The 16999-nt window shown below is 45.0% G+C and overlaps 1 protein-coding gene across 1 annotated transcript in view; it reads left to right on the forward strand.

The window, feature by feature from the left end:
• Positions 1 to 16999, forward strand: part of PROM2 (prominin 2) — a gene marked incomplete at its 5' end in the record, with an annotated part of 56659 nt that overhangs the window by 10602 nt on the left and 29058 nt on the right. The window contains 6 exons of the mRNA XM_083368703.1: positions 2009 to 2129; positions 4967 to 5030; positions 12285 to 12374; positions 14423 to 14622; positions 16463 to 16537; positions 16634 to 16697. Of these exons, the coding sequence (XP_083224829.1) occupies positions 2009 to 2129; positions 4967 to 5030; positions 12285 to 12374; positions 14423 to 14622; positions 16463 to 16537; positions 16634 to 16697 (614 nt within the window). The remainder of the gene's footprint in view (positions 1 to 2008; positions 2130 to 4966; positions 5031 to 12284; positions 12375 to 14422; positions 14623 to 16462; positions 16538 to 16633; positions 16698 to 16999) is intronic.

Raw genomic sequence — 16999 nt, forward strand, 5'->3', positions numbered from 1 at the left:
CCACATGGAGATAAATTTAACAAATAAATAAATAACAAATAAACAACAAATCTGTGGGCTGAGAGAGAGAGTAACCAATCCAGGCAATGTTCATGGCTAAGGCAGGACTAAAACTCACTGTCTCCTGCTTTCTAGACCAGCATCTCAATCTTATACTGAAGTTGTAGTCCACATGTCTAAAAGTCATCAAATTTGAGAAACCAGATCTGAGAGAGATCTAAAGGGCAGTGGTTAGAATGCAGTATTGCAGGCTCAATTCTGCCGACTGCCGGGAGTTTGATTCAGCCTTCCATCCTTCTGAGGTCAGTAAAATGAAGACCTAGATTGTTGGGGGCAAGAGGCTTACTCTGTAAGCTGCTTAGAGAGGGCTGTAAAGCACTGTGAAGCCGTATATAAGTCTAAGTGCTAGTGCTGTTGCTATCTAGGTGTCCTTAGTGGATAACCACTTAAGTATGAGCCTTTTTGTACCTGCCCAAAAAGCCAATGCAGCCCTAGGCTGCATCAACAGAGAGATAGAAACAAGATCATGTGATGTGTTAATCTGATAGTTAGGCCACATTTGCAAAACTCTGTTCAGTTTTGGTCTCCACAATAGAAAAAAAAATGCTGAGACCCTAGAAAGAGTGCAGAGAAGAGCAACAAAAATGATCAGGGGTCTGGAGGCTGAAACATATGAGGAATGGTTGCTGGAATTGGGCATGTCTAGTCTAATGAAGAGAAGGACGAGGGATGACATGATAGCAGTTCCAATATTTCAGGGGCTGCCACAAAGAAGAGGGGGACAACCTATTTTCCTGAAGGCAATGAATGGAAACTAATCAAGGAGAGAAGCAACCTAGAACTAAGGAGAAATTTCCTGACAGTTAGAACTGTTAATCAGTGGAACAGCTTGTCTTCCAGAGTTGTGGGTGAGCCATCACTGGAGGTTTTCAGAAATAGACAAGACCAATGGTCCTCAACCTATGGTCCACAGATCCCCGGGGGGGCCATGATGTTGTCACAGGGAGGTCTGTGAAGGCTTGAAGAAATATTATGATTTAAATCTTGATTTATGTCTTGTGGGTCCATGGCCACAAAAGTTATTTAAAGGGGTCTGTGGTGAAGAAAATGTTGAGAACTACTGGAGTAGACAACTATTTGTCCATGATGGAATGAGGTCTCCTGTCTTGGGCAGGAGCTTGGACTAGAAGACCTCCAAGGTCCCCTCCAGCCCTAGAATGCTTTGACTCTAAGCAATGGTGGATGTATTCAACCTAGTCATGGTCACAGGATCCCAACTTGGACTTATAGCTCCAGAGTCCTTAAGCTTCAACTTGGCAGCCTATCAGTTCTCACTCTTTGCAACTTTACAGCCCTCTCTAAGCAGCTTACAGAGTAAGCCTCTTGCCCCCAACAATCTGGGTCTTCATTTTACTGACCTCAGAAGGATGGAAGGCTGAATCAAACTCCCGGCAGTCGGCAGAATTTAGCCTGCAATACTGCATTCTAACCACTGCCCTTTAGATCTCTCTCAAATCTGGTTTCTCAAATTTGATGACTTTTAGACATGTCTTTAGGGGCTGCAGGTCAAAGACTGGAGCTACAGAGTTTCAAAGACTAAACCGGGTTTGGTCTGATCTGAATCGAAGTTCAGATTTTCCTTTTTTGGAACTTTCAGGTGTAGGTGTTATGGCCTTCTGAAGACCAAGAGTGCCATGTAAGCATGTGTCTATCACCTGCTTAGGAAACCAAGATGGTTTAAAAATACCCCCTACCCCAAAAGCAAAATATGTACATATGTTAAAAATACAGTATGGATAACGATGCCAATTGCGCACCCCTGTCCTAGAGCATCTCTGATAGATGGCCAACCGGCCTCTGTTTATAGACCTCTGACTCTGGGCCCGTGGTTTAATGGCTGCACCAGTTTCCAGGCAAGAGAATTTAGAGGAGTACCTAGTCTTGATTTTCTTCTCCTAAGTAAAACCAGTCCTCTATTTTCTGCAATGTCTGTGCCATTTTCCATCAGGGGGTGCGTTATCTGTGCTTTTGCTGCCAACCAGAAGGTAAAAGAGGAAGTGGACCCTGGTGCCCGCGATGCACTCAACACCCTGAGGACATTGAGGAACCATCTGAACGGGATTCCTCAAGTGAGTTGACTCTGAAAAAACCCAGAGGAGCAATCTGTACAAAGACATAGCACATCATTTCCACTTCGTTCTAAATATTTCGGCATGAGGCAATTCAGGGCTTTGAGGCTGTGTTCATTCCACGTGGTTGAGCAGGTGAAATTTGACTGGAAGGCATGAGGTTGGGGAAAGGGCCACGGAGTGAGGCCAGCAGGAACAATTTTTTTTAATCAGGAGTGAAAAAAAGGACACTATTTGGGAAGGAGAAACCATGGAAGCCCATGCTAATTGAGAGGATGTTTGAAAAGAATGTTTTTACCCATTACTAAATTGTAATGGAAGTATTAAATTTTAGTTGGGCTTTATAAAGTTATCTTAAGAATATGGATGGTCAACACCAGTTGTAAAAAAAAATCTGCAAGTGGTCATTAAAATTGTGCATTTCTAGTTTGGCTCCAATATTTAACCTGGAAACAGTGGCTTTGCCAGGAATTCAAGATGTCAGCTCTAGTGTGCAGCGCAATGTGACTCTGGGTTTGTAAAAAAGAGGTGCAGCTTCAGTTGTGTACAGGCAGTCCTTGACCTGCAACCACAACTGAGCCCCAAATTTCTGTTGCTTAAGAGAGACAGTTGTTGACTTTTGACCCATTTTATGACCTTTCTTGCAACAATTGTTAAGTGAATCACTGCAGTTGTTAACTTAGTAACACGGTTCTTGAGTGAATCTGACTTCCCCGTCAACTTTTTTTTTTTAATCCGATTTATATCCTGCCCTTCTCCGAAGACTCAGGGTGGCTTACAATCTAAGAAGCACATGTTCATAAGTGTGAAAAACAGTCATAAATCATATTTTTCAGTGCTGTTGTACCTTTGTAAAAAGGTAAAGGTAAAGGTTCCCCCGCACTTGTAGAGTAGTTGCATCTGACATTTTGACTTTTTTGACTCAGCCCCATATGCTTTGCTGATGACACCAATTGATTCAGGTTGGTTAAATTAGGAAAGAGTAAAAGTTATCTAAAATATTCTCTGGAATCAGGAGTCCGTACTAATTGAAGCAAGTTTTGCATGTAAAGTCAATAATTCTGATCCCATATAGAGGAAGTCTTTGAATTATGACCACAATTGAGCCCAAAAGTTCTGTTGCTAAGCAAGACAGTTATTAAATGAATTTTGCCCCATTTGACGAGCTTTCTTGCCACAGTGATTAAGTGAATCACTATAGTTGTTAATTTAGTAACCTGGTTGTTAAGTTGTTGACTTTGCTTGTCAGCAGGTCCCAAAAGACAATCACATGACCCGGGGACACTGCAGTTGCCAGTTGCCAAGCATCCAATTTTGATCAGGTGCCTGGGCGATGCTGCAACGGTTGTGTGAAAGCTGGGCCTAAGTCACTTTTTCAGTGCCGTTGTAACTTCAAATGGTCACTAAACGGATGGTTGTAAGTCGAGGTCTACCTGTATGCTCTATCTGATGGAAAACCATTAGGAATTGTGAAATTATTGACCAGGGGTGATGTCACTTTGCAAAAAGGAAGATCCAGGTTGCAGGTGACCAGGAAAGGACTCGGTGGCTATTCACATCAGGCAACTGCCAGCCCTCCAGGCAAACCATCCCAGGGCTGAAAGGATGGGGGTGGGGGTGGGGCAACTCCTGTGGCCAAAAAAAGTCAAGATGGTGGCTTTTCTCATCGCATAAAAAACTGGCAGAGCTTTGACAGCCACTGCAGATTTGATGGCCAGGCGTTTCTGATATCTTTGAGAAAACCCATTTCTCGATCATTCTAAGTTTGGGGACCCAGAAGGGAAGCTTTTTTGTGCTACAGAGCTTCAGTGCTGTGTCTGAGCATTTCCCTCGGCACTTATTCCCAGCGTCACACTGTCACCATGGCAACACCTTCGCTTGGCCCTGTTTTCCAGGCTGCAAACCCCTGGCAGCTGCAAAGCAGGGCGGGTGGGGGGGGGTCAGAACTGAGCCTCATTATGCCGACAGCCCTTTCATTTTCTGCTGCAAGAGTTTTTTTTGCACAAAGGGAGGCTTTGAGAGGGGGAGAATGGGGCGTTCTCTTCCTCAAAGTCAGGATATGCTGCCTCTGGGGGAGGAAACAGGGCCAACCTCACAGGCCCTACAGCTCCCATTCTATCTCCCAGTCCCCCATGTGAAAATAACTGGGGTGGCAAGACTGCAGAAGGGGGGGTGCATGTTTTTCAACCTTGGCAACTTCAAGATGTGTGGAGTTCAACTCCCAGAATTCTCCAGCCAGTACAGGGAGTCCTTGATTTACGACCACAATTGAGCCCAAAATTTCAGTCGTTAAGTGAGACATTTGTTAAGTGCATTTTGCCCCATTTTACAACCTTTCCTGCCACAGTTTTTCACTGAACCACTACGGGTATTAATTAAGTGAATCTGGCTTCCCCATTGACCTTGCTTGTCAGGCGGTTGAAAAAGATGATCACATGACCCCAGGGCACTGCAACCGTCATAAATAGGAATCAATTGCCAAACGGCTGAATTCTGATCGCGTGACCGTGCGGATGCTGCAATGGTCGCAAGTCCGAAAAATGGTCATAAGTCACTTTTTCCAGTCCTGTTGTAACTTTGGTTGCAAGTTGAGGACTACCTGTTATGTTTTTGAGACCAAGATCCAAAATTAGCTAACAGCCTTGCTGTAGGTGAAATATCCAAGTTTGAAATCTTTACACAAATCTCCCAGTTTTGGGGAACATCAGGCCAAGCTGTGTTTTGCAAAAAGCCAAAACAAAAAGCCTCAATGTTGAGTCACTGGGTTGGGGTCGATCCCAGCCCGTCTGCTTTTCCTTTGGCTCCTGACAATTGGTTTTCCTCTCCTTCTGCCACAGGGACTTCGGCTGACAGTGGAACAGTTTAGAGTCCCCCAAAGGCAAATTCTCGGTGACCTGAACAGTAAGTCCCCTTCTCTTCTGCTGCAGATTCTCCGTGAGAGATTTTGCACCAATTCAGCCTTTGTGCTTTTAGGTCAGTTGCATAAACATACAACATCTGCAGTGCAACCCCATCTGCTTTTGTCAACAAAAGTTCAGGTGCTTTCCAAGAGAGAACGGATTATTTTTGGCCTTGAGTGAATACTTCGGGGTTAAATGGAAAGGATGGTGGATGAGTGCGATGTGAATAACTGCAGTTCATCCCTTTCCAACTATCCAATTTTATTAAAAGGCAGAAGCTTTTGTGAGCTGCAGCTGATGCATCTCACTTTGTCATGAAGTGAAAAAGAAAACGGCCTAGTTAAAAAAAAAGTGAAAAAGCTCCTAGAAGGAATGCAGAATAGAGCAACAAAGAAGATTAGGGATCTGGAGACTAAATTGTACAATGAACAGTTAAGAGAACTAGGTATGTCTAGCTCAGGGGTAGGCAACCTTGGCTCTTTTATGACTCATGGACTTCAACTCCCAGAATTCCTCAGCCAGCATACGCTGGCTGAGGAATTCTGGGAGTTGAAGTCCATGAGTCATAAAAGAGCCAAGGTTGCCTACCCCTGGTCTAGCTTAACAAAGAGAAGGATTGTGTGTGGGGGGGGATATATGATTATTATCTTCTAATTGTACTTGAGGGACTGTGACAAAGAAGAGGGGATTAACCTATTCTCCAAAGTACTGGAAGGCAGGACAAAAAGCAATGGGTGGAAGCACGTCAGAGATCCAATCTGGAACTAAGGAGAAATATCATGACAATTAGAACGATGAATCGATTGAACGGCTTGCCTCCCAGAGTTGTGGCTGGTCCATCACTGAAGGTTTTGAAGTAAAGACTGGACATCCATTTGTCCAGGAGGGAATAAGGACTTTTGCCTTGGGCAGGAGGTTAAACTAGAAGACCTCCAAGATCTCTTCCAGCCCTGTGATTCTTCCATTCTAAGCTTCTGCCTTAAATGCTTTAGGTCATTGGAAAAGGTTCTAGCGTTTCTTTCTGATGTTTTGCTACCATAGCCAGCTAACATGGCTCTCCTCCTCCAATGTACATCATCGAAACTAGAATAGATGCCTTTTCTCAGAATATTTTTCCAGCTCTACTTGTATCTTGGTGGAGCAGTGGGCTAATGCCTCCTTCAGTAACACCATGGAACCAGCCTCGTGTCCCCTCCCGGGCCGCATAAGCTAGCCAGGAGGGGCACGGATCCAACAAACAGGTGGTGGTGCTCAGTCTCCCCATGATTCTGTCCACATCATCAGGGGAAACAGGGTCGAACTCAGTCCAGATAACATGCTCAAGACCGCCCGATTCCTCCACATCAGACTCTGCCCAGTCAGAGTCCAGACTGGTCCGGATCTGAGCGATTTTGTCCGCCAGATGATGATCCAAATCCCTTCTAGGCATGCAGAGCCTGTTGTGTATGTAAATAGTTATTAACAGGGCAAGCAAGAGATTGCAAACACATTGCAGCTTAGCAAGGTTCAGAGCGGGAAATTAAGGTGCATTCATTGGACGCCACAACCTAGGAGCGGGAAAAGAGACTCCATTGATTGGTTACAGTTCAAAGGCTTTCTCTATAAAAGGGTTGCAACATTTGACAGTTGACAGTTGACTTTGTGTATTCAATAAACTCGTTCATTGTTAAACCACTCTGAGTCCTCGTCAATTAGAACCAAACAACTGGCGACGAAGGTGGGATTGACAGAAGACCAGAGAACCGGCGGAATTGTCGCGAAAGGCGGCAAATTCAGAGCGAGTCACAGTCAACCGAGCGGCCGCGGCAGAATAAGAAAAAAATTCTCCGAATGGCGCAAATCGGGTCATTGAAGGAATTCGACCCAAACTTCCCTGAAGATTGGGAAGAATACATCGGTCAAGTCGAAGGGTTCCTGTTAGTGAACGGAATCACAGACGACCGTAAAAAAGCGGCGGCATTATTGACAATCTGTGGCACACCGGTCTACAGAGTCGCTGTCGGATTGTGTCAACCGCAACCAGTCTCTAGCGTGCCTTATGCCGACCTCCTCGCTAAATTAAAGGTCCACTTTACACCCCGAAGGTCCGAACTCTTTTGGCGGCGCATCTTCGAAAAGAGGAATCAGAGACCGGGAGAGTCCATACAAAAGTTTGTCGCTGCCGTCAGGGAAGCCGCAGTACGATGTAAATACGATAATTTAGAAATAAGAATTCGGGACAGAGTAGTACTGGGCTTGCGTGATGAACAACTACAAAACAGAATAATCGCCAAACCCACCGGCGATTTGCAGGAAGTGCTCGACGAACTTCTAACTTACGAGTCAACCGGGTATCGCGACCCCCCCCGCAGTAGCATGGCAGCAGCGCCCGAGATCAACCAAGCGGGCTATGTGGACTGCGGGGAGGTGGACCAGCAGTGGGAGGAAGAGATCGCCGAAGTCTCCAGGCGATTTGGAAAGATGGCACCTAGACAACCCAGAAGCGAGGGGCCCGAACCTGGCCGCCGTCAACAACCCGCAACTCCGCAAAGACAACCGACCGGAGCACAACGACCGTGGCGGGACACCGCAACCAGACCGCGCGACAACGACAGCCAGAACCGATGCGGCAGCTGCGGCGGCAACCATCCCCGCGCATCCTGCCGATTCCGTACCGCCAAGTGCAGGGCATGCGGCAAGACCGGCCACATCCAGGCCATCTGCAGAAACCGCGCTCGCGACAACCGTCTGAACGAAGTCGATGTGTGGCCTGAGGGTAAGGTAACCCCTATTGCTAGTGGCAAGGAGACCCCTAAAAACCGGGTTAAAATTCCAAATCTAGGGGAGGTGGCGCGAGTCAATAGGAGAAGGCTGGGAAGTGGTCACAATTTTCCGGATGGAAAATTAAAAATCACAGTCCTTCTGCAAGGGGTCCCTTGCAGAATGGAAATTGACTCAGGGGCTTCAGTGTCGATAATTTCCACTGAAACCCTTGAGAGAATTGAACAAAGAAGTGGAAAAAGAATTCCACTTAGTCCAACAAATATTCAATTAATGGACTTTCAAAAAAGTCCAATAAAAGTAAAAGGAAAGACCAGCCTTAGTGTAAAATTTAAGGGGTTTAAGGGGGTCTTAGAACTAATAGTTACAGAGGGGAATAGGACTAGCTTAATCGGACTTAATTGGTTCCCTGCCCTAGGAATTTGGATCGGGGGAATAAATTCAGTGATTAAAAATAAGACCCTCGAATCCGTCTGCAATGAATTTGCAGACGTATTCGATGGATCTCTGGGCATGTACAAAGGGCCCCCCATTAACTTCAACCTAGACCCCTCAGTAAAACCAATCAGGCTTAAGGCCCGAAGGGTGCCTTTTGCCTTAAAGGAAAAAATCGAGGCCGAGCTCGACCGGCTTGTAGGCCAAGGAGTATTAGAACCTGTTGAGGGCGGTTTGTGGGAAACGCCGATTGTCACACCCCTCAAACCCAATGGGGATGTGAGAATCTGCGCTGACTACAAAGCCACCCTCAACATTGGAATGAAAAAGCATGCTTACCCGGTCCCGACGGTGAAGCAGGTCCTCGCCACGATCCAGGACGCCGCCATCTTCGCCAAGTTAGACTTGGCGCATGCGTACTTACAGTTGACTGTTTCTAAAGAGGCTGCAGAGGCACAGACGATCGTTACCCACAAGGGGGCGTTCCGAGTCCACAGACTGCAATTTGGAATTGCAGCAGCTCCAGGCATCTTCCAAGAAGTGATGGAGAGGACCTTAAAGGGCATACCTGGAGTATGCCCTTACTTTGATGATGTCCTAATAGCTGGAAAGGATGAAGGAATATTAGTAGAGCGGCTGGAACAGGTACTGGGTAGGTTTAGGAAGGCTGGGTTGAAACTAAAGAAGGAAAAATGTAGCATAGGGGTTAAATCCACTGATTTTTTGGGGTTCAGGATTGACAGAAGTGGAATCCACCCTACCCCTGAAAAAATTAAAGCAATCAAAGGGGCCCCAGAACCAAGGAACAAGGCGGAACTACAGGCCTTCCTTGGCTTGGTAAATTTTTACCACACGTTTGTGCCACACAAGGCTGCCATTGCAGAACCCTTACACAGACTCTTAGATAAGAAGACCCCTTGGCAGTGGCAGAACAAGCACAAAGTAAGTTTCCAAATTTTAAAAGACATCCTTTCCAGTAATTCAACTGTAACCCACTTTATAGAAAACAAACCAATCTACCTGGCGTGCGATGCTTCGCCCTATGGCGTAGGGGCTGTGATCAGCCACTTAGACAACCAGGGAATACAAAGACCCATTGCATACTACTCCCGCACACTAACCAAGGCAGAGCGGAACTATGCGCAAATAGACAGGGAGGCATTAGCCATAGTGGCAGGAGTTAAAAAGTTCCACGACTACCTGTATGGTAGGAACTTTACTATACTGACGGACCACAAACCCTTGCTGGGACTGTTTACCACAGATAAACAGACTCCCCAAATTATGTCACCCAGGATGCTGAGGTGGTCCATTTTCCTCTCAGCATACTCATTTTCCCTCCAATACAGACCAGGCAAGGACATGGGTCATGCAGACGCTCTTAGCAGATTGCCCCTAAGCACAACAGAGGAGGACCCTGCCCCAGTGGGACAAATAATGTCCCTACAGGACATTCCTGATTTGCCCTTAACTGCAAAAGACATTGCTGAGGCAACCAATAAGGACCTCACCTTAAGGAGAGTAATGACCTGGGTCATGAGCGGTTGGCCTAACGCCAAACCGGATGAAATATACAGTCCATATTTCAGGAGGAAAGATGAACTGTCAGTTCATTTGGGTTGCTTACTCTGGGGAACTCGTGTAGTTATTCCAGGAATCCACAAATCAGCTATTCTACTTGAATTGCATGAGGGACATCCTGGAATAGTAAGGATGAAAGCATTGGCTAGGAGTCACTTGTGGTGGCCAGGACTGGACAACGACATTGAGGGATGTGTTGCCAATTGCCATCTGTGCCAACGTTCCAGGCCTGAACAACAACATATCCGCACACATAAATGGGAACAAGCTAGGAATCCTTGGTCCAGGATTCATATTGACTTTGCTGGACCCTTCCAAGGGTTAACGTTCCTAGTAGTGGTTGACAGCTACTCTAGATGGCTAGAGGTAGTACCGGTCAGCTCAGTAACTTCAGGCAGAACAATACAGGCATTAAGGGGCCTCTTTGCCACTCACGGGTTGCCGGATTTAATTGTGTCTGATAACGGGCCACAATTCACATCTATTGAATTTCAGGATTTCCTCAAGGCCAACTCGATTAAGCACAAGACTTCAGCACCCTTCCACCCCTCCACCAACGGATTGGCTGAAAGAAATGTGAGGACCACGAAGGACGCTTTAAAAAGAATTATTCGAGGTGATTGGCATCAGAGACTGGCAGAGTTCTTGTTGGCTCAGCACACGACCCCATGTTCTGCTACAGGGAAAAGTCCAGTTGAAATGAGGTGGGGCAGGAGACTATCCACAAAATTGGACAGATTGCACCCTGACAGACTGCAAACAAACATTGAATTTGACATTCCTAACAGAACATTTAAAGTGGGGGATTTGATCTGGGCCAGAAACTATGCCCAAGGGGACAAATGGATTCCAGGGGTGGTGACTGAAATCTTAGGTCCCCTGTCGTACACTATTGAGGGGGAAGGGAACAGGATCTGTAAAAGACACATAGACCAGCTGAGGAAAAGATCCAGTGGTTGTGTGCCAGTTGAGGGGGACCTAAGCATAGTAAGGGGAAACAGTACAGATAACAACAGGCCAGAGAGTGGCGTAGAGGAGGGGCAAAAGGACTCATCCCCTCGCACCCAACAACAACAATTCAGTCAAATTGAACGGGAAATACCCCTGCGAAGTAGGCCAGTGACCACTGAATTACAAACACAAACTAATACACAAGACAGCACATTTGAAGCCAGTAACCCAGAGCCCAGGCCCAGCAGTGACAAGCAGCCAAGCAGTCAACCAGGAAGAGGGGTCCCTAGCAGCCAAAGTAACAGATACCCTTCTAGAATACATAGGCCACCAAAATACCTAAAGGATTTCGTAAAGAAATAACATCAACGGGGGGGTAAGGGGTGTTGTGTATGTAAATAGTTATTAACAGGGCAAGCAAGAGATTGCAAACACATTGCAGCTTAGCAAGGTTCAGAGCGGGAAATTAAGGTGCATTCATTGGACGCCACAACCTAGGAGCGGGAAAAGAGACTCCATTGATTGGTTACAGTTCAAAGGCTTTCTCTATAAAAGGGTTGCAACATTTGACAGTTGACAGTTGACTTTGTGTATTCAATAAACTCGTTCATTGTTAAACCACTCTGAGTCCTCGTCAATTAGAACCAAACAGAGCCTTGGTGGAGCAGTGGGCTAATGCCTCCTTAAGTAACACCAGCTGCCTGCAATTAGTGCAGGTTCGAGTCCCACCAGGCTCAAGGTTGACTCAGCCTTCCATCCTTCTGAGGTAGGTAAAATGAGGACCCAGATTGTTGGGGGCAATTAAGCTGACTTTGTAATAATGCCGCTTGGGGTGTGTGTGAAAGCCCTAATAAGCAGGCATGTACATAGAATGAAGGCTACTGCTAACCTTGTAAGCCGCCCTGAGTCTTCGGAGAAGGGCGGGATATAAATGGAATAAAAATAAAATAAATAATAAAAAAATATCTGCCTAAAGGTGTCTTTAAAAATGAAAGACTGCTGAACTAAATGCACTATATCTGTCATCGCATACAACACACACACACACACACACACACACACACACATGCATTGGAATTGTTTAGATGGAATATCAAGCTTCTCTTGGTAGGACAGCTGATCAGATTCCCAGGCTTAAAAAATAAAGCAGGAGCTTATTACTTTCCCAGGACTGGCAGGATTTTATCTCTTTTATAAATGATCAAATTAATGTCCATCACAATGTAGGGAAATTTTAAAAGGCCTGCTCTAATAGCTTTGAAGTAATAGCTGTTGTATGCAATGTGAAGCAATAACAATGCCATGACAATAGACAGTTGCGTAATTTCAAGCAATATCTGTTAACGGCTAGAAATCTGTGTTTAAAACGATTCAAAATGATGTTCACTATGTAGTGTCTAATTCAGCAGCTGCATGATACAATTGGAGATGAGTTAGGGGTACGCAGCTCCTGTCCCAAAGGGGTGATGGGTGGGAGATGCATTTTCCACCCTGGGGATTTCACCGGAGCTGGTATTGTGCCTTGCAGATATTAGCTGGAACATCGGCAGCACCATCCACTTTCTGCTCAAGGAAATGGTGTATTCTGCTATGGCTGCCGTTAAGGGCAGAGTGCAAGGTAAGAAATCTTTCCTTCTGCTTTTGGGTTTTTTTCTTTTCTTTTTCTTAATGCATCACAGTCTTCTGTGATAACTATAATGGGCAGAAGAAATAACCTTGAGGAACAAGAAAGAGAATCACAACAGTAGATAAGGGAAATCTGAGTCCTGGATAGAAATGTAATTTGAGAAAGTAACTCAGAGTTTACTCCCCCTTGTTCTCACAAATAAGAAGTGAGGTAATTATGTTAATAATAATAATCAATAGAAGTGGAATTAATCTTCATGATTTTTAGCCTGGTCTCTCCTGGGGGGTTGATAGCAACATAGGTTAGTCACGCAAGGGTAGGCAATCTTGGCTCTTTTATGACTTGTGGACTTCAACTCCCAGAATTCCTGAGCCAGCACGGCTTAGCATGGAAACCTCTCCCTTTCCCCTCAGCATGGCTGGCTCAGGAATTCTGGGGGTTGAAGTCCACAAGTCATAAAGGAGCCCTAGTTCCCCCATGCTGGCTCAGGAATTGTGGGAGTTGAAGTCCACAAGTCATAAAAGGGCCAAGTTTAAATACCCCTGGTTTAGTGTATAGGCCAGGGGTAGGCAACCTTGGCTCTTTTATGACTCGTGGACTTCAACTCCCAGAATTCCTGAGCCAGCAAGGCTCAGCATGGAAACCTCTCGCTTTCCCCTCAGCATGGTTGGCTCAGGAATTCTGGGAGTTGAAGTCCACGAGTCATAAAAGAGCCAAGGTTGCCTACCCCTGCAATGCCTCTTACTGGAATGGGATGAACAGGTCCTTAGTGTGAAATTCTGGGAGTTGTAGTTCGACATACCTGGTGAGAATCAGACCAGGGAAAGCAGGTCTGGGTTGGCCACACCAGGGTTCACACGTGGCAGCTCTTCCTGCTACCCTATTTGATAGGGACACATCCCAATTTGCATGGTTAACAGTGGAATATTTTCAGGAGAGACAATTAAAGGGCCTGAGCAACCTCTAATGGGAAAATATTGCAACATCTTGGATACCTCCTGGAGTGAAGGTGGATAAAAGGAGACATTATGTAGATACATAAAATAGGCGCAGAGAGCACTTTCTCTTCTGTCTCATTTGCAACTTGGGGGCATTCATTAAAACTCTAAAGAGAGATTCCAGACAGATAAATGAAAGGACAGCTCAGTTAAGCTAGGGATTTTGCTACCCTCAGATGTGACGATAGCCTGGGGTGGCCTTGGCAGTAGCTATTAGTCTGGATCAGGGCTGCATATTACCTACTAAATCAAAGGACCGTGCAAGGCCTGCCAGCTGTCAGGAGGGCAAGATTTTGCCTTTCACCTGCTGTTCCCCGCTTGTCAGCTTCTTTTAACGCATTCTCTTGGGTGCCCTGGGCCAGAGAGATCCAAAAGGGAGCAAAAATGTCAAAGTGGCAGCTGTAGCCGTGCTTTAAAGCTCAGCCCTTCTTGAGTTCCTTTGATGCAGACACCATGAGCAGCGCCACTGTTTCTCCGTGCATTTCATAAACCTTGTTGTATAATGGCCATAATTCCAGCTCATGGTAGCAAATCCCACAGTGAGCTAAAAACAGCAGAGCTTTAAGAAGGAAAAACTAGTGCAGGTAGTCTTTGATTTACAGCAATTCATTTACTGACTGTTCGAAGTTACAATGGCACTGAAAGAAAGGCACTTATGACCGTTTTTCAAATGACCACTGCAGCATCCCCGGGGTCATGTGATGAAAATTCAGATGCTTGGCAACTGGCTACTATTTATGACGGCTGCAGTGTCCCAGGGTCTTGTGATGACCTTTTGCGACCTTCTGACAAGCAATGTCACCGGGGAAGCCAGATTTAATTAACAACTATGTTACTAATTTAACAACTTCAATGATTCACTTAACAACTGTGGCAAGAAAGGTCGTAAAATGGGGCGAAACCCGCTTAACAACTGTCTTGCTTAGAAGCAGAACATCTGGGCTCGCCTGTGGTTATAGTTAGTTTGCTAGCACGGAACGTGTTACGGCTTTGCACAAAAACATCAGGACCTCCCACCTACGGATGACCTTTCTCTTTAAGACCTAGAGAACTCCCTGCACCACTTACGCACGATCCACAGGATTGTCCAGGCCCTGATCCAGGCCCAGGATGAGCTGGCATCAGCGCTGAAGGACCAGAAAGACAGTCTGACTTCTCTCCTGGAAGAGCCACGTTGCACGTACTGCATGGGGGCCCTCAGCAGAGCTCAAAATTTGAAGTTGGGGGCTGACTTCCAAAATGTAAGCCAATCCAGATCCTGACTGCACCTGAGTGAAAACGCCGCATCAATCCAAATCTTCCTTGGAAAAATTAACTGGTTAAGAAACACGCTTCTGCTATGAAATGGGCCTTGTTGTACTGTACAACAAGGTATAAATCGGTTAGCATAAATCTTCGAGCTCATGCCTGCCAAATCTGTGGAAGCTCCAGGAAACTTTAAGGGGATGAGATTTTTATGTTTGAATTGCAAAGAGTGGTCTGATGCCATGCAAGTTGGCATCGGCACTCTCCATGCTGCTAGACCCAAATCCTGGACTCTTATTCCTTTTCCTTTGACTCCACTCTGCATCAAGCACAATGATTTCCTTATCGGTGTTCCCTTTTGAGCAGTACAATTTCTTCCTTCCCATTGTTTTCCACATAAAAAAGGATAGAAGACGTCTGATAGGGCTAACAGCAGCATATCTTCAATAAAGTCCATATTTCCATCCTTGATAGAGCCTCAGATAAGAGCTCCCCTCCTACAATTCTCAATTGTAGAACACATCTGGCAAAACTAAGAAACAAACAATTAAGACAAGGTGGTGGGTGATTTTTTTTTTAAAAAAATCTGGGTTAAGGAAAACACAGGTCTCCAGTTAAAACTAGGCAATGCATTGTGGATATAGATGAAAGTACATGGCTGTTAACCCCTTTCCATCTTTTGAAATCCATTTAGTATGTGTCTCCGTATGGATTAAATAACTGCTGGGTGTGGCTAAGTAGAGAATTACCATAGCTGAGCTGCAAACCTCCAGGTGACCACTAGATGACAGTAAAGAGAGTCAGAAAAACTGACTTATGAAAAGTACTGCACCTATGGCAACTCTAGGTTTAACAGCCTGATTTATGCAGCTACATTTATCATTTAAAAAGAAACTTGAACGCTTTCTTGCTAAGCTGTATCTCTACAACCATAGTTGTAATCATGAATGAAGTTCTGAATACAAAATAAAAGTGTTGGAAGGGAACTTAGAGGTCACCTAGTCCAACCCGCTGTTCAAGCAGGAAACCCTATAGCAGGGGTAGGCAACCTCGGCTCTTTTATGACTCATGGACTTCAACTCCCAGAATTCCTGAGCCAGCCAAGCTGGCTCAGGAATTCTGGGAGTTGAAGTCCATGAGTCATAAAAGAGCCGAGGTTGCCTACCCCCGCACTATAGCATTTTAGACAAGTGGCTGTCCAGTCTTTTCTTAAAAACCTCCAGTGAAGAAACACCCACAATTTCTAAAGTTCCACCGTTTAATTGTTCTCACTGTTAGAACACTTCTCCTTAGTTCTAGGTTGCTTCTCTCCTTGATTAGTTTCCATCCGTTGCTTCTTGTCCTGCCTTCTGGTGCTTTGGAGAATAGGTTGATCCCCCTTTTCTTTGTGGCAGCCCCTCAAATATTGGAATGCTCTTATCATGTCACCCCTAGTCCTTCTTTTCATTAAACTAAGCTTACCCAATTCCTGCAACCATTCTTCATAGGTTTTGGTCTTCAAGCGAAGTCTCATCTTAGTCGCTCTTCTCTGCACTCTTTCCAGAGTCTCAACATCTTTTTTATAACGTGGTGACCAAAACTGGATGCAGTATTTCAAGTGTGGTCTTACCAAGGCTTTATAAAGCGGTACAAATACTTCACGTGATTTTGATTTTATGCCTCAGTTTATACAACCAAGGATTGCATTGGCATTTTTGACTGCTGACGCATATTGCTGGCTCATATTTAAACCAGATTTAAGCTCTGATTGCGTTCCATGCCAATGCTGTTTAATATATTGTCACTTTGATCTTGGATTCCAAGGATTAATCTTTTACAAATCATTTCTTTCTTCAGGTGCCTTCTGTTGAAAATGTTTTGAAAAATTTGCATGGGCTGCCTCAGACAAATTTCTCTGAAATGATTCACAAAGTAAGTGAAAGAAGGATACTTGAAGGGATCTCCTTTTAGCAAAACACGTATTTGTCTCCAATTTCATTGTTAAAAATATGATTTTTATGTTTCTAGGCCAATAGCAGTTTCAATGCAATTCCACAGTTTACGGTAATGAAAATGGATAAAGTTGTTCAAGGTAAGTGAAGTTTTTCCAGGAAAACATGAGCTGGATTCACACGATGGCATCCAAAGGATATCAAAAAAGTCAAGTTGGTGGCCAGGAACACACAATTTGAATTATTATTATAACTATTTGTTAAATTTTGCTTCCTACCTTGCCTTGGGGCTACTCTAGGTGGCTTACAATAATAAAAAGGAAGAAAGTGAAAGGAGTGTAAACAGAACAGAAATAAATAATAAAACAATAAAATAAACAATGAGAATAATGCATCCGTATGAACCCCCTCCCTTTTCTTCCGTACATTGCACTGCATGTAA

This window comes from Vipera ursinii (genome assembly GCF_947247035.1).
Source record: "Vipera ursinii genome assembly, chromosome: 8".
Lineage (NCBI taxonomy): Eukaryota > Metazoa > Chordata > Lepidosauria > Squamata > Viperidae > Vipera > Vipera ursinii.